The sequence below is a fragment of the Empidonax traillii genome, unplaced genomic scaffold (genome assembly GCF_003031625.1).
Source record: "Empidonax traillii isolate 1590-97213 ecotype Southwest subspecies unplaced genomic scaffold, ASM303162v1 scaffold165:size1224784, whole genome shotgun sequence".
Lineage (NCBI taxonomy): Eukaryota > Metazoa > Chordata > Aves > Passeriformes > Tyrannidae > Empidonax > Empidonax traillii.
In genome coordinates this window covers 1,072,106-1,096,290 of record NW_020955358.1, presented here as the reverse complement: position 1 = coordinate 1,096,290, position 24,185 = coordinate 1,072,106, and the positions used below count along the sequence as shown (strand labels likewise).

At 38.1% G+C, this 24,185-nt stretch overlaps 1 protein-coding gene across 5 annotated transcripts in view; it reads right to left on the bottom strand.

The window, feature by feature from the left end:
- Nucleotides 1-24,185, bottom strand: part of SPIRE1 (spire type actin nucleation factor 1) — a 127,985-nt gene that overhangs the window by 30,389 nt on the left and 73,411 nt on the right. For all 5 annotated transcript variants that reach the window (XM_027885336.1, XM_027885338.1, XM_027885339.1 and 2 more), the window contains exons 4-6: nucleotides 17,643-17,768; nucleotides 7,455-7,538; nucleotides 5,778-5,942 (exon numbers count right to left, since the gene is read on the bottom strand). In XM_027885336.1, coding sequence (XP_027741137.1) covers nucleotides 5,778-5,942; nucleotides 7,455-7,538; nucleotides 17,643-17,768 — 375 coding nt within the window. The remainder of the gene's footprint in view (nucleotides 1-5,777; nucleotides 5,943-7,454; nucleotides 7,539-17,642; nucleotides 17,769-24,185) is intronic.

The following is a 24,185-nucleotide window of genomic DNA, read 5'->3' as shown; positions in this document are numbered from 1 at the left end:
CTATCAGTCCTGTCCTCCAATTTGATGGAAATTCCCATGACCACATAAGACATGAAATACATGACTCTATTTCTTAGACCAACTGTCCCATATTTCAGCACTTCTTTTTATTTTCTTAAGGGCCAGTTGTCTGATTCTTTGGGAGACTCCATTCACACAAACTCTGTAGCCAGAACACATTTGTAAAGACGTATCTCTGGTTTGCCATATCACCTGCCATTTGGCTATCCAGATGGAACGCTGCAATCAGAAAAATGGGTTTAAATGCCCATAAAGTCACCTGAATATGATCCCTAATTGAACTTCATCAATCACAATCAGCTTCTATACAAGCTCTGCTCACCTCAGGCATGCCCTGTTTCCAGGCTGAGGCTGAGTGACGGCCTCCCAGATTCATCCCTTTCCCTCTAAGGAAGCAGATGCAGAGTCCCTCCTGGGGAACATTTAATTGCTTTTCTGAGGACTCTTTCTGGAGATATCCTACCCTAGACACAGTCCAAACTCTATTTGTTGCACCCCTCCTAAGCTTCCTTAGAGTGTATTTCATGTCGCTTGGCAGGGAACACCAAGCTGCTAAACCCTTCAACATGCATCATTTTCTTAAAAGCAGTGCAGAAAAATTAAAATGGAAAAGGTTTATACTAAATGATGATTTGACATTTCCTGATGAGGAGAATATTATTTTAAGGGGTGTGATTGATTTCTTCTGTTTAAAGACTGAGCAATTTTTTGAGGCCAGCAGGCTTTGAAGGATTGTTAATGAAATGAGAAGTCTCTCTTCCCTGAGTTACTGTTCATCAGATGTCAAAGTTGATAGCTGAAGCTGAGAATTATTACCATCAGAACACCCGTTTTGTAATCTGATAATCTCTGTTCCAGCCTTGGGAAACAACCCTCTGCATGACAATAGTAAATAAATAATACATGGCTCTGAGCCTTTCACCTCAGGGCACTCTAGGCCCTGACTTAATGCCATCAGGGTATAATTAGTATCAGTATTACCATTTGATTGGAAAAGGAGAAATGTAGGATTTGCTTAAGTGATTTTCCACAGGATACATGGGGAGCTGGTGGCAAAGCAAGTGGGTATTTCACAGCCAACAAGCCAAGAGAGCAGGAGCACCGGTAGCAGAACCTTTGGTGCCCAAACAAGACACTGATATGAAAAATACTAAAGAGAAGCTTTCATTCTCTCTGTCCACACTAGATCTATTTATTTACTTAAAATAGCCCTCTCTGTAATGAGCAATTTCAAATGCATTCTTTATTTTTACTTAATTAAAATTCACGGCTCTTGATTAAAGTCTAAAACAGAGACATTGCACAGATGCAGCCATGATACATGCAGGGGGAAAAAAAACCCAAGGAACAAACTTAGCTTTTTTTTTCCCCACATACCAAATTGGCCCCAACTGCAAACCAGTGAACACTAAGTTTTCATTGTGCAAAACAGTTTTTGTATAGCAGTATGTATTAAAATTAGCGATGTGGAGAAAGCATAACCAATTAACCAATTATTATAAAATACAGACATAAATGTTGAGATCTGCACAGAAAAATTAGCATGTAATCATCTACTCACAACCTGCTACCATCACATTTTAATATATAAATATGGATTTGCCATTTAAAAAAATAACTGCAAATAGAATTTAGTTACCTTTGGGTGAAGCCCAAAGCCTTAAAAATGGTGATCCCAAAAAAGAAGTACATTGCTCATAACTTTCACAAAAAATAACTTCACTTATCATTGACATTTAATTATTTCAGTCATTTATTTGTCTCACTATTAAAGCTGTCAGTGTTACATAGGAGAGTGCTAGCTCTAAAGAACAGTCAACGTGAAACTGATATTGTTTTGTACTATCCAAAAATTTCCATTTAAAAGGAAATTGCACAGACACTGACACAGGCAGAGGAGGCATACTACATCATTTCCAAAACAGCTCATGATAAAATTTTATGGTGAATTAAAGTGTTATAAGTAGATACACATTTACCATCTTGCATTAGGCAGACAGTATAGTGCTTTAGTTAACATAGTTGTTACATAGTGTGTATGTGACACCACACAGCAAGCTGAAGCAGCAGCATTCAAGAACAAAGTGCTTTGGTAATTCCCACCGTAAGGCACTGTATTCACTCACACTGCTGCTCCTGTACATCTAATGCAGAAACAAGTTTATGATACCACATGATAACCATAGTATTTCCACACAGTCACCCCTCTGAATACCCTAAAGCACGAGTAGGAGCTGTAAAGCTCCCTGCTCTACCAAGGATGACTCCTAAACTTCTGTAGAAACGTGACCAAGTTGGAAAATGAAAAAGCGGCACTCCCTGCTGAATGCCACTGAGTGCCACTCACCACAACTACGTCAGACCCTCGTGTTTACAAGAACAACAGAATCTACACTGCCCAGCTGGACAAACTGGTCAAAGTCCTTTCCTCCCATTCTCTATGTCCTGCTTGAAATATATGAAATCTTGCTTATGAAAATACTGCAACTAAAGTAAGTACTGTAAGATGCTAAATACTGCAAAGAAATAAATGTTTTTAAAAAACACACCAAAATCCCCTGTTTTAAGATTCTCAGCTTAGACATTCAAGTTACTGGATATTTTTGATAATAATAGCTTCAGCCTATATGTTTAAATTCTCCTGTTGCAACATGGCAAAGCTAATACCTCTATCACAGGTGTTTGTGAAGAGCTTGAATATGAAAACAGGGTGCTGTTACCTACAAAGATGGACTGCTCAAGAAATACAGTGAATGATGCACATCTTCAAGAGGGAGAGGTGGGTAGAAAGGAGAGCTAATTGTGAATCACTGTGAAATTAAAAACTGTTGCTCAAAACATATGCATAATAAAGAAAAATCAAGCCTGCAAGAGCAATATAACTCTTAAATTTCTCCATTAGCAAATGCTGACTCTACCCATGTTTACAGTTTTAACTTTTGTAGGAGTGGGTGCTCCTACAAAAGGAGTGGGAGAGAAACGCTATTAAATCTCTCCAGGTAGATATCTGAAGATCATACAATGCCAGAATGAAAGCTATCCTTTTCCCACAACAATCACAGAAACGAGGACTCTTGCATCCGAATAGAGAGATGACAAATCTAGAATTATTTTCATATGTCCTGAAATAGAAATGCCAACGTCACTGAAACAAATTGAACCAGTTATTTACCAAAAGCCCAGAATTTTACATTCTGCATCTTCAAAACATTTGGAATATGACGGAAGGTGGGTGAGAACAGGCAGCTCCAGTTATTGCTGTCTGTTAGTGCAGCACTTTCGGTAGTCTGAAACACCAAAATACTTCCTAATAGAAATATCTGTTCCTTTCCTAATTTTTGCTCAGAGTATTGAGCAGTCATGGACAGATCAAGCTACTCTTTTAAACACAGCATCATATCAATAAAAAGAACAATGAAGATTTCATGTTGCATCTCACTTAGAAAATTTACTAGCCTCTTGTTATCCTTCGTGCCTTCTGCAACCGGACTTGTCTATCTCGCATTGGCCTTTTTAGCCATCAGTGTGCTTGTGGCAAGCGTGGGTAGAGCCCTTCTCAAATCTTCATTCACGAAGCCCAGCCATGATGTTATCCTTCGTAGCATATTTGTTTTCACAAGCTACCAAGTCTAAAACTACTACCTATAAATTGAAAGCAAAAATCAATTCTAATAAAAATTTTGCCAAACATCCATTTTGATTGATAGAAAGAAACATAATCCATTTTTTCTAGACTGCCTAAAAATTAAGATTTAAGATTCTTGTCCTTTTCTCTTCTTCTCAAGAACCACAATGGTTTTCTCTGATGGGAATACATATAATCAGCTTTGACCCATGACAGTCAGCTAAAAGATGCTGTATTTATACAATCTAACGAAACCTGTAATTCTATGTGAATCCTTCAGGCTCTGCACATTCCATATCAAGCTACACTCTTTATTACTGAACATGCTTTGCACAGTCTTCAAGCAGACCCTGCAGCAGGGTTCAAGTTACTTAATTTAAGGTTTCCAATAAGAAAAAAGTGATTTTTCTAGCACAATGTCAGCAGCAGTTGTCAGACTGAGCTAGCAATTGCACCACAGATAGTCCTACAGGTACTGTACCTGCAGCAGATTGTAATCCCAATTCACATTTATTCTCAGAGTTCACTTTCACAATCTATCTAGTTGACAGACAGCAGGCCAAAAATAGATCCTTGCAGGGATTTTGTACACAGTGAGAGTCTGGATGAGTAGAGGAGCAGCTGTGCCTCCAAGACATACCATATAATGAAGAAAATCTTTTCTGAAGAGGCAGGAGCTTGCTTAGCAGAAGATGAATTAAAAGCTAGTCTGACAAAAGCAAAATTAGATGACCCAGGGGTTCCCATTCAAACAAAACTACTATTCTGATTGCATACAGTAATCAAGGTCCTGAGGGGACTGTTTCTCTTTTGCAGCAGGTAGAAGGAACACTTAGCACAGTTCTCTGAACTGTTAGGGGAAAGACAGATAACATCATTACCTGGGTTTGTATTTTACCCTCTAAATTTAACATTTAAGCGACATCTGCTGCAGAAGATAAATACAATCGGATAGTCTAAACCCAGATCTCGATTAGAAAAGTACTTTCAGCTCAAACATAAAAGGCATTTATGCCACACACTTTCTGCCTCTCTCGTCTGTCTCCCTCCCCCCTCTCTGACTTTTTCTGGGGGAATCATGGCTTTCTCACTATCAAAGACTGCGTGAGAATTTGTCAGGAAAGGAGATACACCTGAACACTGAATATTCTAAGACAATGCTTCCACTGTAACTAATAACAGGGGAAGATAAGTAAATGCAAGGTATAATTATTGATATTGACCAAATACATGCCTCTGAAAAAGGGATATAAAATGTTCTTCTAGACCTCTTTAAATCAGTTGCCAGCTTATCAGGAAGAACTTCCTAATGCCAAAAAAAAAAAAAATATAACCCAAAAGGACAGAACAAACAGGAGACACCAATAAATATCAAATCAGTTCTGGTAAAAAGAGTGCCTCAAGTCAATCTTACAAGCACCTTTATGAGAATATAGGAGGAGGAGATCCATGAACATTATCCAACTTGTTTGGCTTATTGTCTTGACTTGAAAGCAACAGTAGAATATGCTGAAAATAACTGAGCTCAACTTCTAAAAATGGAAGATGTGATTTTTTTTTTTTTATATAGACTATTCCTTGAAAATTCTTAACAGATCTTGTAAGTGTTCAAGCACCGTGATACAGGCAATAGATAATAAAAGTTTTCAACCCCTGTAGGTTTTCCTTTCCCATCACAGTGTCACTCATGGTAGCACTTCACATTCTGGAATTCCAAAAACTGTGTTGTAAATCAACAGAACTGTTCTCTCCAATAAGAAAAGTCTAAAACAGTCTCTCAGTGGAAAGCATGACAGGACTTTTGAGATGACTCTTAAGGTTATCATAAAACCAACATAAGGTATTTATTCAAGCATATGATGCATAGCCATGTCTTTCAGAATCCTAAATGCCTGCCAAGCGGAAAACAAAATACTCTACATGTGTTGGCTTCATGTTTTCCCCCCCCCCATGAAAATTTATGATGCTATATAAACTCCATGAAAATTAGTATCTATAAGAAATAATAGTTTCAAGATTCTCAGAAAAAAAAAAAAAAGAAAAGAAGAAGATAAGAAAAAGACAATAAGACGACAAAAGAAGGAAAAGAACATTTCAGATTTGACAAATTCTAGTGATTCTTTTGACTTACCATGACCTTCCTTAAGGTGTAGCGTTTGGATCTAATATCATCCATCAGCATCTCATAGGGTGTGAGCTGATATTCTATTGGGAGTGGGTTGTACTGACGCTCTTGAACTTTCTTAAGTTTAACACCATTCCGCAAATCTCGCATCACTTGCACCCAAAAACGAGCCTGAAGGGAAATGAAAGAGAAATTTTATGTGATGCCTTTCCCTTGAATACCAATGCACATGAAATCAAAGTTGTTCATTTTCCTTCCAGGGCATCACCAAATGCATACAGCTGTACTATTTTATTTTTAACTCGTCAACCAAAACCCATTTTATTTTATATAAGCCTATTTTTAACACTCATGAATGTAATAAAACTTCATTAAAACTCAGCAGGACTCACCTCAAGTAAAGAAAAAGGATTTGAAATTCTCATACCTTACATATAAATATTCCCATTTCAAGTATACTGCAAGCATGCCTTTTAAGTTTTAAACCTTATACCTAATACTATGCAAATTAAAACAGTGACTGAATCTGAAACACTGTCACCCAGAACTTCCTTGCAAAATTTCCCAGTAGTTGTTCTTCAAATAGAAATTTTGGAATGGACTCCAAATCCTAAGGACCAGCAATATCTTCTCAGTAGTCAACTTCCTTTTGCTCTGCCTGTAAGAGTAACACAGGCTAACACTTCCCTCTCATTTTCTGGGAAGGAGAATGGTGGGAGAGAAGAAAAGAAAAAGTGGTGGATAGAAGACTGGGAAACTGAAATCAAGTCCTTTAAAGAACCTCACAATATTCATCTATGAACTGGCAAGAACAGAAACTAGAAAATAAAACAAGCTACATCCTGGTTAAGAGTTACCCCGTAACTTTTTTCTTGCATTGTTGGAGAAACTCAGCTGGGGCATCTGTCTACTCCCTGGCTGCCCCTCTGAAGAGGAGTCAGCAGGATTCCTGTCTAAATATCCAATCTTTTTAAACTGCAAAAGCCTCTCCATGAAAACAGTCTAAAGAGAAATGTATTGCTTTGACTCTTCTATTGTTTTATCTGTCAGAAAATGAAAGACTCACATGATTCTAGCTTTGTCACGAGTTGCTATTAATTCATATGTTAAAAAAACCCCAGAGACTGATTTTAACATAGTACCATAGAATGGTTTGGGTTGGAAGGGACCATAAAGCTCATTTAGTTTCAACTCCCCTGCATTGGGTAGGGACACTTTCCACTAGATCAGGTTGCTCAAACCTGTTCCTGTGCCTCATCACCCTCATTGTAAGGAATTTCTTCCTAATATCTTATCCAAATCTATTCTCTTTCAGCTTAAAGCTATTCCCCCTGTCCTATCACTACAGGCCCTTGTTAAAAAGTCCCTCTCCAGCTGTCTTGCAGGCCCCCTTTAGGTACTGGAAGGCTGTTGTAAGGTCTCCTGGAGTCTTCTCCAGGCTGAAAAACCCCAACTCTCTCAGCCTGTCTCCACAGGAGAGGTGCTCCAGCCCTCTGATCATCTTCATGGCTCTACTCCAAACTCACTCCAACAGGTCCATGTCCTTCTTATGCTGGGGAACCCAGAGCAGGACACAGTGTTTCAGGTGGGGTTTCACTAGAGTGGAGGTAATGACACCTTAGGTAAGCTTTATAAAGAAATTACTAATAATGATGCTGAATCACCATTTAATTGTTGTCTTACCCAGTCAGCATTTTTTAAGTCATCAAGATCTGTGCTGGATTCATCACTTCCCTCTTTGTCCATTTCCTGAATCTTTTTCAGGTTCTGCCAATGAAAAGGAATCAGTAAATGAATGGTGGCATAACTCTAACATAAAACTTAAGCTTAATTTTTGACATCTCTTATATCAGATTGTTTGAGTATTCTACTGAATGTTTTATGACTTGAATAGTAATACTGTAAAAGTAACTTGAAATAATATTTGAATGTATTCCTCTTCCTTGAAAAGCACACCTACAGTGCTGGGAAAAAATGTTAAGTTTTGCGTATGAAAGTACTTCAGGTAATAACATGCTTGAGGAAAAACTATACATGGTAATTTTAATATCCCTAAAATTTAACTGTGCACATTAAAAAAGCAAATAACCACCTGGCAGGTCTGTTAGGCTACAACACAGAAAGGTAAGGATCCCGTTCATACCAAAATTTTTGTTATTTGTCGAATTCAAGACTTCATTTTTGCAGAAGGAGAAATTCCCAGAACATTAGTTGTGAGGAGAAATAATCTATGAGAAATCCTTTACACTGAAAAGACCTGTATACATATTGTAATTAATTAGTCTGTATAACATGCATATAGATAATGAAATATCAATAACAAAATCATGTAAATAAGAGAAACATCTTTCAAATATGAAAACTGTTATTTATGGACAAGATCAGATCATGCAAATATGGAAAAGTTTAGGCGTAAAGGGGTCAAAAGAAGCTTTCATACAAATAAGAATGTGAAAAATGATTAAAAGTTAGAACAGACCAAAGAACAGGCAAGCTTGCATACAGACAATGCAAGAGATAGATTTGGAAGGCTGTGGTTTTACACAAATTATTTTTTATGCATTAACTCCTGCATATTCATAATGCTATTCTATTTTTGTTTGCTTCTGTACTGAAATGTTCTGTAATGAGCAGTACAAATTCTCAATAATACACTTTACTTCCACAGAGAGTTTTCCAAAAAATCTTTAACAATGCTTAATTTGGTCTCTTTTCTACATGCTCACTAATATATTCCAAATGGATAGCTAAGTCCTCTGCTAACTACTTCTTTATTTTATGAGACTAAAGCAACAGTTCAGAGGTCTGACAGACATATTTATCAAAAGTATATTTCTTACTTTTAAGCACTCAAGCTCTTCCTCTATTGGTACTGAACAATCAGTCTCAATTCAGCTTCTGAGTTTTCAAGAAAAAAATAAAAGCAAATATTTTTTAAAACTCTTTTTTTCCTGGGAGTAAAACTTCCAATTTTCAAACTGCCAACATTTGAGTGTAAGAAATGGATGCACTGGAAGAGTGCTTACCTTGCACATTTAGCAGTGCAAGTATCTCCCAAACCTGGCTACAGAGATAAAAAATATGAGTCAGCTACCACAGAGGTTTTGGAAAGAGACCAGATGGGTTCTTAACTGTCTTATTTAATAAGTAACACAACTGCTTTCACATCAAGGAAGAAATACTACCCTTGCCCTATATAAATAAAATACATAATTTACATGAAGACTCTTAAAACCGTAAGTCACCGACACTAACAGAAGCAGACAGATCACAGGACAACGTGGGAACATTTTGGCATGACCTGCAGTATCACAACAGGATACCCAATTGGGAAAGAATGTCTTTGTGGAAACTTGTGTTGTCCTGGCACTGTGGTCAGCAATCAGTCTGACACTTATAGGCAACTGCCCTTTCCAAGGGAAGGAAAAAAAAGAAAAATGGAAAGAATGGATAAATGCCTTGCTTATATGTATTTTGCTATCCAGGGTTTCTTTTCTGTATCACACAGTTGCAATAATAATGTCAAATACAGTATCTTTGAACTGTAAATTACTTGCTTTCTAGCAAACTGCTAACATTTATTGATAATGTGCAAAACATAAAATTGTTCTGATACTTTTGCCTTTTCCTATTTGTAACCAAGAGGTAACTTCAGTAAATGAGCTCAGAGCTGTCAGATTTACTGCTCCTTTCCACACTGCAAGGTAGGTATTAATTTTTTTAAAAAATAACGTGTTCTAGCTGCTTAACCTATACTTCAATTGTTCAAAAAGACTGATGACAATTACCCATCTCAGCAACCGTGTTCCCTTACCATACAATTTACTGGGTTAGTTTATGCCCAAAGGCTAATGTGTTTGACTGACATAAATATTCCATGAAGCTAAAAAGATTACAACCTGTTTTTCTTAACAACAGAAAACAAGAAGGGGTTGGGGAGGGGGGGGAGCAAACCCTGAGCTGCTAAAAGATCTTCCAAATAAGGCAACCATCTAATTATTTTCTCTGGAACATAGCTAGAGGGGGAGTTTCTACCTGAGAAAGCACAGGTGTAAATGATGCCAGCTACCATGCACTGGAGAGCTGCAAGAGCAAAACCTGCCAGCCAGGAGATCTCTCAAAGTGCAGTTTATGGTACAAATGAACAGGTAGAAGCACAGGCTACTGCCAAAGCTAAGCTTCTATTATGCCCCATTCTCATGGTGAGTGCTCTGGCTGCTGCCCTTGTACCAGCAGACATCTATTTTACAGGGATAGTTCAGTCCCCTTCCTGGCACCTGCTTCAGACCACTAAGTGCAGCCCACTATGCAATTCGTGGGACAAGAGTACAAAATAAAGGAATTTCCATGATTATAGAAGTTACAAAGCTTTGTAAGACTGGGGAGAAAAGAAACCAGCAAGTGCTCTATCCTTGTAGTTAGTTCTTAGGATGGCTTCTTTAACTCTCCCACACCTGTCAGGTACTGCTTAGGAGGGAATTAATTCACTGTGACTAATGATTATCTTTAAACTCCTAGACTAAATGGAACATTAGGATTTCCCTCCAGCACCCCCAGCCAGCATCAGTGGGTTTCTGCTTCTGTTTCAATTGTAAATTATAGAAACCAACACATTTAAAATACAATAGACCCTTTATCATAATTCAGCTGTGATCCAAAACCTGCGACTAACCTCAGCTGCTGTAGCCACTTGCACTTACCCTTGGGACAATGGCTTAAGAAAAGCTATAACAGTATAATAAATACATGCCCTAAAACGATTTCCATTTCAGAAAGCAGAAACATCTTAGAAGGGTTATTCTGAATGATCTAAATGATCCCAGAACCTCAGATCCATACCACAAACCTGATTCAGCCTGAGCATTTGTTCAGGAAATAAGGTTTGGAAGTGTAGGAAATGCATGCTTTAAGAGCTTTTGCTTTTTTAAAACACCATTATAGCATTTGGCCATTTTTTAAAAAGATTTCATTTTGTGACAAAAGCTAGTAATAAAAATATCAAATGTCTTCAAACCTCTTGCTGCACTATTAAAAGCAGGCACTTGATTTGCTGCTGCTGCGTGGCCCACATTTGAGATGCACTCTTCTGTGCTCAGCGACAGATGGGAGTTTATATAAGACACTTGTCAGCACAGTGTTAAAGACTCATTTCCATAAAATGCTCTCTAAAACACAGTGCTTCAACGAATAGGGTATTCTAGGGAATCCAGATCTGAACTTTGCCTTTCTCCAATTGCAGAACGCGGTCTACTGCAGCTCCCAGTTTATACACTTAATTAGGAATCATTTATTCACTGATTGAATTGATTCTTACACCGTTATCTGTGAAGCTAATAAAATATTCTTGCACGGCTAGGCTCAATTTAAAAATACGTAACATGCACACAGGGGAAAAAATTGGGTTTAAATTCCAAGGGCTTGGCCAGCAGCATTACTCTGGTTCTTTGAAAAGATCCAAATCCCATTTAATTCAAACATGAGGATAGGATCGGTTAAATCAGTCCCTGAAAACCTCGAGTTGATACCAGACAAAGTTTTCCACAGATAGTGATATGGGTTGATGCACTTTGTTCGGTTCTGGAGAGGGCAATAGTCCCCATGCTGCTCAACATAAACATGCTGTTTAACATGAGGAAAAAACCCCAAACCAACTGCATGGAATACTGATTGAGTGACAGTGCCTGCCCCACTTAAGAAAATAAAAACAAATCCTCCCCCACCAAACACTAACCAGCAACCCCTTCCCGTATTATAAAGCTCCTAAACTGAGGGATCAAAGAGATCACAATGGGGCTGCAAGCCTGATGACAATACAGTTGCAAAAGTGGAGTCACTGGAAGCCTGGAAGTGTAGACAAAAGTGAAGTTACGAGCAGAAAGGTTTGTGAATCCATTTCTTTCTCCAGCTGTGCTTTCTGAAAATCCAAGCAGCAGGGTATTTGACAGCTTTCACAGTCACAAGACTTTTAAGAGTAACTTGGCTAATGACTGTATTTCCAAAATAAGTTAGCCATTAACATTGTTTAGGTACCTATTAACTTTATCTATTATCATATTTCGTACAAATAATACAGCAGTATAGCCAGGTTAAATGGAAAGTAACACCTGACTTTTTTTCATTACCTGTTTTCGATTTGAATCTTCACATGACATGAAACTAGGAATAATGAATGGAAAAATTTAATTTCTATGCATGTACTTAACTAGATTTGTATGTTTACGTTTCATACAGATCAGACTGAAATATATCCAGGCATAGTGAAAGAATTATGTTTTTACATCAGAAAAGACAGAAACGAAAGTCAACATGTTTTAAAAGACCAGTACAAAGATGACAGATTGGGAGCTTTCTCTGTGTTCTACCAAAAACTTAATTACAAGGCACACTGTGGATAATGAAATTATGGATGAGTTTTTGATGAGCATGGACTTTCCCTGCAATCAGAGATGTAGGCAATTATAAAAATATACAAAGTCTTAATTAGTCTGGAAGGAATATTAATCTTGATGCTTTAGGGTGTACATCAATCTTAAACATTTTTGAGATATAAATCTAACCTACTGTGACAGATCTGCCTACTGGACATTTATCTTCTATTTTACGCTGGCCAGCATCACATGATGTTTTCTAGCACCAGCTGTGCCAGCTTTAGAGCTTATCACCCACAGCCCTCTCATGAATTATTAGCTCTGCTACAGGCCAGCATCACCCTTTACTGGTACCGCTCACAGAGTCCCAAAGTGTTTCAGGTTGGAAAGCACCTCTGAATTCAGCTGGTCCAGCCCCCCTGCTCAAGCAGGGCCATACAAGGCCAGATGCCCAGCATCATGTCTGGTCAGCTTCTAAATATCTCCAAGAATGGAGACTCCACAGTCTCCCTGGACAACCTGTGCCAGTGCTCAGCACAGCTGCGCCACCCTCACAGCAAAAAAAGTATTTCCTTAAGTTCAGAAGGAACCTCCTGTGTCTCACTGTGTGCCCAATGTCTCTGGTCCTTTCACTGGGCACCACTGAAAAGAGCCTGACACTGTCCTCTTTGCATCCTCCCTTCAGGTATTTGTAAACACTGATGAGATCCCCCTGAGCCTTCTCATTTCCAGACTGAGCAGTTCTGGGTCTCTCAGCCTTTCTCTTCAGGAGAGCTGATTGTGTCCTTCATCATCTTCCTAGGCCTTCTGTGGACTCCCTCCAGTATGTCAAGGTTCCCTTATACTGGGGAGCCCAGAACTGGACCCAGCACTGCAGCTGTGGCCTCCCCAGTGCTGAGTAGAAGGGAAGGATCACCTCCTTGACCTGCAGGACACAATCCTGCTAATGCAGCCCGGGACACCACAGGGCTCCTTTGCAGCAAGGGCACATTGCTGGCTCACTCAGCCATTAAGTGCACATGGAACATTAGTTCCAGTCAAAGGCAAAACCAGGCAGTAACAGGGAGCTGAAGGAGGACTAGGGCAGATATCCCATCAACATATCAACAAAGCAGGTTCTCAGTGTGGACAGCACCACAGGTGAATCCCTCGTATGCTCCAGAGCAGTAATTTCTGCGTTCCTTTGCTTGCATAGCCTCTCCCTGTCTCTCTCAGTCACAACTGATGCCATTTCTGAGCAATGTGTATGACTTTTTCAGATACTTCACAGCAGGAACATTTGCTTTATCTCATGGACATAATTTATTTGTGCCTACAGTTCTTTCCATGGCTAGGTGCCAGCAAAGGTTATCTCAATGACTTCTGGATGGTCCTGAAAAAGATGAATCTTTTCTTTTACACAGGTCCATTTTTAGAAGTTATTCCAACTATCTGGCCCCTTGCCACACATATGTGCCTTTCCTCTATCTTGTGGACCATTTTACCCCAAAACAATTTAAAAAATATAAAAAAAGGGGAGGGGCAACCCTTTCTGTAGAATTTTCCTACAGCAGTTTTGAAAGCTCACTTCTTGAGATGAAAAACAAGCTGTACTCCATCTTTGTCATCATCTGTAAATGCTTAAACAGCAGGACACAGATTTAGGAGGTCTTGGCCCATCAAATACCACTTCTGGATGACATCAGAATGGTACCCAGGATCACAGAACCTAAGCAGCACACAGATGCTGCCAGCAAGTTGAAAAAAAAACCCACGAAACTTGCTAGAAAAATTTCACCTTGCAAAAAGAAGTTAGATCAAATTAGTTAACTAAAGTTCAACCCCAATGGAGTTGGTGCTACTATTCCACAGAAATATTTTGACTACTGTTAGCCTAATTTTTAGTTATTTATTTTTTTAAACTCCTGCAATAGTAGTATCACAGCTTTCTCAACTCTGGGCTGTCCTGTGCATCCACTACACTAAACATTTCATCCTAAAATGAATGAATGAAAGATTCTAAGAATCTTTCTAAGACTGAAATCTAAGAATGAAAATACCATCTCCCTGTCTTCAAGTCAGCTTTACTGCTGACCTTTCATACACAGGGAATCAGACTGGAAATAACCACATGGCATCAATTATGTGACAAAGTGCCTTAAATATTCTATTTGACATCCAATGAGATGGCCTGAACAGCTCACTCATTGCTCCATCATTTCTGATTAATACACTCACCCAAATGCATGCCAGTAAAATTCTTACTGAAACTACACTCCATTTGCAATATAACAGTGATGATGTTCACATGATAGACTGGGGAGCACATGACTCCTTAGTATATATATTAGTAATAAAACATATTATGGCCCTACAGACCTATCCCTCCTATCTCCTCATCTACTCCTCATGAAATCCCATAACTTTCAAAATACTGACACGTTTTTAGAGGGCCAAATTGACTACAGCATCACAGTAGTATTTTTCTTTCTGCCTCTTGGACAGTTTATTTCCCTCCTAAATCTGTAGCATCAGGTAGGTCAGATTTGGTTCTCTCCAAACAAGTGAATTTCTGCAGATAAAAATTCTCCCTCTTCCACTACAGTGAAGGTAGCTGTTTAAGTGTTTACTGAGCAAAAAACTATGAACCTCACATTCCTGGGAAACAGACACCCAGATGCCATTCAGTGGCCCTAGAGGGAATCTAAGTAATTCCAAAGTAATTTTTATCCATAGAGGAGTTATTTAAAATAATTTTAGAGGATAACCCCCCCCTTTGGTGTTTTTAATTTCATTTTAATCTCACATCCACAACTGTGTCCAGATCCAAGGGGTTGTAAAGCAGGATCTCCAAATAAAGCTGCTATTTTTTTAAATAAACTAACAGTACAAAATTCCTGACACCTTTAGTGTCAAACCCACAATATTACACAGTATAAGTTTGGGTTTTTTTTAATCGGAGCTGATGTATGTAACTTGTTTTTTCCCCATGGTTATCTGCCAATGCAATCACAAGAAATTAATGACAACGAAATGTCCTCACTGAAGTTTATCTCCTTTATACCCAGTACTCATATGACAGTAAGAAAGAAAGATTTTTTTTTTTTTTTTTACTCAAGGAGCATTTAACTGTACTCCTCGTGACTTAAGATTCTGCTATGTGTTTGCAAGACAGAAGAGTACATAAACAATATCACAGCTTTTACTGGCATAAACCCAATGTGATCATATGATCCCTGCCTGCCTAAAGTATAAACTATAAAAGCCATTTTAAAATGGTGTAACAAAATTTACAGCATTCCACATCATATTACCTTCATACCAGATTTTTAATTTTGGACACTACATTATTTTCAAAATTAAATACCTCACAAACCTATAGTTGGATAAAAGCTACCCCCAAGGATAAAGCACATCATAAACCCAAAGTATTCAGATTCGAAAAGCTGCTTCCAAGACAATTTTCTTGGTAATTTCTTACATGCTGGGAGGCTGATCCAAAGTAAAACAAAATCAAAAGGTCAAAATTCTGGCCCAGGTTAGGTGCAGCAATGTAACTCTTACTGATTCAGTAGGGCCAAAATTCCACCTACAAGGATTACTTCCTTTGACCTAAATGTGCCTTGAATCAATGCCTAATAGCCTGTGAGAAGCAAATGTTTTCTTTCATTTGGAATTAACTCATAGTATGCTCTATGCTGTGATCAGATGTTGTTGGGTTTTTTTGCCCAATTAGAAGGTGATTAAATAATTTGCAAATTCGAAATGTCCTCCTACTTTAATTTCTTTTAAAATTATTGTTAAGACTTGATTTTAAATGGTTATAATCCACAATATTTTACTTTGACCTTGACAACAGAGATGCCTTATTACTGCTCACTGTGGCCAAGACATTCAAGAACTTCTGAAAACATAATTCCTCTCTCAGCAGAAACTCCCAAGGGTCTTTGAGCTTCAACATTGACTTGCAATAGCTGTTAAATGAGGTACTTCCAGCACAGGTCCCTCAATTAATACACCAGTAGTTAAAAGCTGAGATATGAAATTAATGACGTTGAGGTTCAAGAGACAAAATTCAGATTTATCATGGGGACACTGTATCCTGACTTCTCCCTGTATCACAGGCACTGGATGAAGATGTCCCATAACACAAGCACTTGAGAAAACAAGTGGCTCTTTAGCCATGCTGATGCTGTCAAAATTATCCTGGTATGGCACTGCTTCAGTTTAAAAACTGCTTTCCATTTGAGTAGGACTGGGGGAGATTTGGAAATGAAACTTGACTCTGTGCAGCAAAACAACATCTCTGAAGGATTCTCCCTCTTGGATGATTCATCTCAGCCAGGAAGGAAAGAGCACCAGCCCCTTACGCCTCTGACTGGTTTGCATCTTCCATCATCAGTGTGAGAATAAAAGCTCTCTTGTGCTGCTCTGAGGCTCATCTGACCCTTAATGAGCTGATCTAGCTCATTAACCTGACAAGGAATAAGTCCTCTTTTTTTGTTGTTTGCTGGATTTGTCCCCTAGGTCCAGAAGAAGGAAAAGAGTGGGAGCATGTGTGCGTGGGTGGAACAGCTCTGCCTCTTTCAGTAGCAAAATTTTTAGGTCAGCCTGTAAAATCTTATCCTGCTTTTCAAAGGTACTGTAGATCTTGACTTAGAAAAGAAAATCCTTCAGGGATTTATTAAAGGAAATTATGAAAGTGTTGTTACTTGACAAGTTGGCTTTGGTGAAGAAACCAGCTTTAAGAAGCATGTTTCTCTTCCTGCTCTTCCCCTCACCCACCAGGTTTCTAATGTTACCAGCACCAGCACAGTGTAACTACAGTTGTTCACAGGGCCATTCCGCAGGCCAGATCTGAAACTATCTGCATTAAATATCATCCTTGAAATCACTCTTCAGCCAGACCATCTAATTGCAGTGGTTCGTAGAACGGCCTTTCAGCCAACAATAACAGCCAAACAGGCAGTGAACATAAGCATTTTGACCAGCAGGCGAAAATTTTTCTATTTTTAAAAGTTGGCTCTGCTGTGAAACCAATGTGACAGACAACAAGCCAATCATACAGCGGAAGAGAAGCTGCTGACTGGGGACAAAATATGAGCAAGAAGAATCTCAGATAATTCTCAGCAAAGAGAATGCCCTCATGGGAAGGAGCTGAGTAAGAACAAACAAAGCTCTGACACTTCACAACATCCCTGAAACACCAGAGAAGCTTCCAGACTCAAATATATTGTATACATGCACGAAGGAACAGGTAGATGTATGCAGTGTGTTAACCTCCAAGAAAACCTGTTTTATTCCCAAATAAAATAGTCACAATTAATAACAAAATCTAAAAGACATCTGTAAATGGTTAAAGGGCAAAAGGAAAATCTCAGCTGAAGAACTGCTCTCCCTAAACACTACAGATCATTTCTTTAAGCATCTGACATTCCTTGCTGGCTGGATACAGAAGTGATTTTGTAAGCTGAATTCACACAGGGATGAGCTCAAAAGCAGAAAATCTTCTCTGACTGCTTACCTCTTTTGCACTTTTAATTTTGGCCAAGAAAGTGTACAGCTCCATTGTTTCAGCAAACAGAGCCCGACATACTGCTTGATAGTGGTTCGGAGCCTCTGACCGGGTTGGCAGGTGGGCAGCACACAGCTAGGGAGACAAACAAATAACAATATCAAAACAATGCCCCATTGCTTTCATTAATGCTACAGAGCACGAGAAAACATGGAAGTGAATGCAACAGAATATCAAAGACACAAGCCTATCCATGAGGCATTTCAGTTTAGTCAGAAGTTGGGATGTATTTTCTAAACCTTCCTTGTTATTTGTTTTATGAGAAGAGCTCTGTAGGGATGGTAAGGGGACTGGTTGATCACACTCTGAAAAACTCTGAAAACCAAGACATTGTCTTTCATTACCAAAAAAAACCCCAAACCAATAAACCTGCTAAAAACCTTTAAAACTCTGAAAGCCTATTGAAACCACTAATAATCATTCACAATTACTGATAAGCAGTCAGTCCAGAACTGCTTTTAGAGTAAATCAAGTAGCTCCCATTTCCAACAGGAGTTTCACTGAGACACTGCATTTCAAACAGAGAACCTGAATGTTATGAGCAACATTCTGTTACAGGAACAACCAGCTTCTACTACTGCAGAATAGCTCAGTACAGATACTAACTGTTGTAATATCTTTTTACCCTAAGTCAAACCCATCACCTGCAAGTTTCAACATGGAAATATCAGCTGGAAACAGACAGAATAAAATAATACCTATAATCTGTTCCCTAAACACTTTAAAAAAAAACCCACAACAACCCAAAGCCAAACCCCAAAGAGGATCCATGTCAAATGTCATACTAGTCTATATATTAAAATAAAAGAAAATCTTTACCAGGGCCCTAAAATTTGTCTTTTTCCCGTGGTTTTATAGTAGCTATTTATCATATATATAGCAGTAGGTATAGGTATAGAACTAAAATCAAGAACAAGCCAAAACCTGAGGGTGGCTACATTCAGATCTCCAGAACTAAAGCTTGAGACAAAAGCCTCTTTAGCAGAAGAGCCCTTAATTAGCCTAGTGGCATACTTGTCTAAATCTCTCCTGTTATTACAATGAATGCTGTGGTTACAAAGGGCACGATGCATGTAAAGCTCAGTCTGTTTTTCTATACTGCTTTCCATTTGACTTAAATCCACACTGCCACTAAAAGGTGAGGTCCTGTGGCCTCCAGCTGTAAGCATCCACTGATGCCCTTATGCTGGCATGAGAGTTCGTGCCCTAATTCAGAGAGGATTACTCCTTTGGAGAAAAATTAACCATGTGAAGGAAATGGAGCAGGAGACAATTATTCTTCATGGCACAGATACACGTAGTAGTGCAGGCAAAAAGGAGCAAGGAGAATGCACTGCTGGGGTGGGAAAAGGGAGGAAGGGCTGAACAATTGTGTTTGAGTACAGCCAGATTTAGATTGGTTCAATGTCACTGACAAGTTGCTCTCTGAGGTCATAGGTCCCTTGCTATCTTTTATTTCTTCCCATTAGAATAGCAGTGCAGAGTTCAGTGGTCAGATTTGGTCAACTCCTTTGATAAATTTTTACAAGCACAATTTGGACTCCCGCAATGTCCTGTTCTGATCACTGTACCTCTCTCTCTCTCTTCTTTTAGTTGTAAAAAAAGAATATATATAAAGAAAGTTTATATATGTGTGTGTATATTTCATTCCTTCCTATATACTTCCCTTATCCGTAGGGAATGCAAGGCAGATGTTCACGAAATTTTATGCTGTTTTATAATGGATGGGCAAAATTTTCTTACAATCTTCAAATTTATTTCTGGATACTCACATGGACATATTAGACAGAAAAATAAAATTTAAAAAAAAAATCACCCTTTCCTTTTTTTCTTTCGTCTTCTTTTTTCTCCTCCCCTTTTTAAATTTCTTTTCTTTTTTTCCTTTTTAACAAATCAGATCAACTCTTTTGTGTGTAACGGGAGACAAAACAAAACAGATGCACCTCCAATGTGTGCAACAATGCCAACACATACGACATAGAGAGAATCTATTAAATATTTCCCTTAGCTTAATGAAAATATTAGAAAATTCTGAGTATGGTTAATTTGCGTTCCTTTCTCTCAATAATGAATTGTTTCCTTACCCTTCTTACTATGCTTTCAGAAGCTATTTCTGGTTATTAATGATAGCACAGATAAAAGGGTTTCATTCTAAAATACACCACTTACAAGAATAAGAATAATAGCAAAGGCAATTTCAAAAAACGTCATAAAATGGTATAAGTCTTCATAGCTGAGAATAAATTTTATTATTATACAGATTGCACAGAGGTTTTTATGAATGCTTTTCTTCTTTATTCAGAAGCATGTTAATAAGAAACAATTTGCATCAAATATTGAGAAAGTTAATGAAATGAAGTGGTGGCAAGTTCAAGCAGGGGATGGATATAATCTTGATTCTAATACTGAACACAAAGTAAAGCCAAAAAAAAAAAAAAAAAAAAAGCTCGCTGCTGAACTTAGTTACAAAAGCAACCACATAAAAAGCTGACCATTTGGTTTGCAAACGTTAGGCTGCAGGTATTAAAAGAGGGCCAGCAACTCCTACTAACTTTCATGTTCTGAAAAATCACTCTCTGAGTTATATTATTTGAAGATGCATTACATAATACAACTCCTCGTGGTAATATGTGACTTAACATAAATTTTTTGGATTGGGGAAGGTAAGCCTGAAGAAAAAGGAAAATTTAAATAGGACAGACTGATTTTTTCCCCCTTCGTTGTAATATATTGTAGTTGCATGTTGTTCACAACGCCTGACAAGCTATAACTTCTGCATGAAAAAATACCACAAAATCTAGGCAGGCAAGGCAAATCAAGCATGAAATGTCACTTCTAGTCTGAGTTCAGGATATTTGTCCACTTTAAAAAAAAATTTAAAATCTTTAATTTTATGGTAGTAGTGTTTGAAAAGCTATGTTACTGTAACACACAACAAAAACCCCAGTCAGAACGTTTTAATAACTGAGACGTGAAAAGATAGCCACCTAATAAACTCCTCCTCTTACCATGTCATAGAGGACATGGTGCAAGAAGGATTAAAATCAGATCTGCAGTCTTTTCCAGTCATTTTGAGTTCATCGAGGAAAGGAAGCCTCTGTGTGCTGCTTATTCTGACACTTGCCTTTTCATCCCTCATGATACAACTTAAAACTACCCTAAGGGGAATGAACGTGAACAGTGCCCAGAGCTTAACACAAGGGTTGTTTGTTCTGTTTCCAAGAAGTCTCAAAAAGTACAGCTCAAAACAGATTATGTGGTCTTTGCAAACTGGTGAAATAACAAAAATATCATCAACTACTGAAACATTAGCTAGCTCAGTTTGTAAATATTTCCATTTGCAATAACTGTGAAGAGCTGGGATTTTTTAATTTTTTTTTCCTAACTGAGCCTATCCAAAACCCCAGCTTGACCCAAAGCATTCAATCTTTGCTTAGATCACTAAGAAGATTAGAGGCTGTTTCCATCCACATTCAGCGTTCACAGGAAAAAAAGGCATTATGTAAATATCACAGCCTTGCCAGCTCCTCCAACTTCATCCTCAGTTGACTAGGAAACAGGGTGCACCAAGCCAAAGCAGCACTAACAGGAATCACAATTTAACCATCTGAAGAGATCAAACAGCATTTCTTGCATTTGCATGAATATATTCCAGCATGGCCTCCATAAAATTACAAGAAATACAACTGACTCGCCCACTAAAATGCAGGTAAGTTTTGTAAAACCTTTTAGGCTGGATTTATACTGGAAGTTTCACCAAAAAAACGAGGCTGTTGGAATTAAGATTTCAAAAGACAAAAAGTGTTTCCACTTGCAACCATCTTGGACAGAGGGCCTGTATGAATGCACCACAAAGAAGAAAAGGATTTCTTTTTCCCATGGGCCACAAAGAGAGGCTATTGATATTATGCAAAACATATTACCAGCTTCCAAATGCCAGACTTGTTAAGTGTTTTGAAAGCCTTGGAGTATTAACATAGACTTAAAAGATGTACTTTTTCTTAAGCAACAACAGGAAATTACCCAGCAGATCACTTAACATGCAACTGTATTAGATATTTGCCTCATCCTTTGCAGTATGGTACTGCAACAGGTTCAAAAACTGCAACTCAGGTTGAGATGCCTTTCCAAGTCAAGGTTATTTTCTGAAAGATTTTATCTCCGTGAAGATAAACTAGAAGTTATGATTAGAGGGGTTTTTTTTCATATATATGCTTTTTTGCATAAATATGAACTTCCAAGGAGCCACATGCCTTACCAGAGAACTCTTACCAAGACAATACCTGAATATTTGTAAAACTCAACCAAGTATTTTGCATCACTTTATTATCCAGAATAATGCTAAGGAATGGGCTGTTCAGAGGAATAAGTGTTCTGTCATGAGTTTGTAAGATGTTTCTGATTGCTAAAACCACTCCTGTGCATAGTACCCACAACTTAGGCACAGGCTTTCACAACACCTGGAGCCAGTTCACCTGCTTTCCAGAAGTTCAGAGCTGCACTCTCAAACTTTTCTGGCAGAGATTTGCCCCTAGCTCTGCCACTTGTAACTGCAGGGGGTCAAGGACTAGCTGATCCCTCTGAAAAAGGATTTTAGGGCAATACTACCGAGGTAAGACTGTGATATGACAAAAGGGACAGGAGCAGAGTTAGACACTAATCCACAAAAAAAGTTAATAGAAAATACAGAAAGTATTCACAGAAAGCTACTCTTCACCTGAAAAAGCTTGGTAGCTTTTTAAATTGGTATTTTAAATGTTCTTTTGCAACTACCGTGGAATGTCCAATTGCTTGACATGTGAGCTCCTAGTTAATTTTACACACCTCAAGGAAAACGTAGGTTTTGTAGAAATTGAAGCAAATTGCTAATACATCTACCTCAGTATTTATGTGTTCTCCAGCAGCCTGTAAGTCCTTTCCTTTGTGATGATATTTGTTGTTTTAATCTTGTTTTTCATCGCTTTGAGGTGGACAAGAGAAGAACTAAACAGTTATCTACTCACAAAAGTTCCAAATTTAATGGTTTAAGTAAAATAAAATGACTTAATAAATACATTTTGCTTTACTGATTTTCCTTTCTAATATAAAACCCCAAATGCAGCAGCAAAGATACAATTTGACAAAATAGTAGCCTCGGTTGCTTCTCTCTTTCAGGACTGTAAAAAGAAGACTACCATGTAGCTGCTGAAATTAAAGCCAAAACTGCAAATGGGAATTAGATGACATAAGACTTGAAAGCAGTGCTTTGCATAAGATCTTGATCCTTAAAGAAATGTCCACTTGTGTGTATCATATAATTGTCGTAATCTTTAACCTCTCTCTGCTTTGCAAACTCTGAGGATTAAAGGCCTTGAGCAAATTATTTATATATATCCTGAAACGTCAAACAGGAATGGACTAACAAATGTTTACAAATGCCCTCCTGAGTCAAAACTTAAGTCAGCATGGAAGTAAAACTGAAAGACTCTTGTCATGTGGGTAGACTGTGTTTGGGAAATGTTGCAGTGCTGTTTTGTATGCTGTAGTTGTTTTTAGAAACACAAACCAAAACATGAGCAATTCAACACTGTTGAGGATGAAGCTGGTGCACAGTAAAAGACTCCCTTCCACTATGATATTCTTCTGAACAGAATATCTGTCCTGACACTGTTTCCTTCAGGTAACAATTGCCTTGAGGTACTAAGCACCATGACCCTTCTTTTTTTCTTAAAATCTTACACTTCACAGCTATTTGAAGAGTCTTTTAGCTACTATTCCACACTATTAGACTGAATTGAAGCAGTGATGAGAATCTTGACAAAATTTCAACAGACAGTAACTGCAAGACTAACACCTCACAGAACTGTCTCACAAAATTTGAACCTTTTCCAACAACAGAAACAATTAAAGGCGAAGACAATTTGTACTCTGTTACATTCATATGATACCATCTTTAGGTAAACGAGTCTTACAAATACTTAACACAATTACAAACCCTCTTGAAAGTATTTAAAACTTACACTGGTGTTAAGACATGGAACGCACACTCCAGTACATGTTACTGACTACATTTCAATTTTTAAACCCAATCCTGTATTTTTCATGCTCAGTGAACACTATTCTTACTCTTTATTAGCTTTCTGAGTACAGAATGAAGACCTTGACTATCAAAACAGACTTCAAATAAAAGTCAACCTATGCTTTTGTGAGACGATTATTTCCACTGGACATTTTGACATTAATTTTTCAGTGACTGACTAATTTTATGTGCTAGTACAGACTTCTTGGCAAAGCTGTGTTTGTATAAATTCTCATTTCTTCTTGAAAGCTACTATGCTATTTTCACCCCTCCAATACAGCCCCCTGCATACAGCTGTTTCTGGGTTCTGTGTTAGGTGTATTGTTACACTATCTTTACACAGTGGACTAACAACATCCTGCTTCTCAAAGAGGCTTGTTTCAAAAGAGCCAATTAAGTGAAAACCAATTCTGCATTCTCTCTTAGTTTCAGAG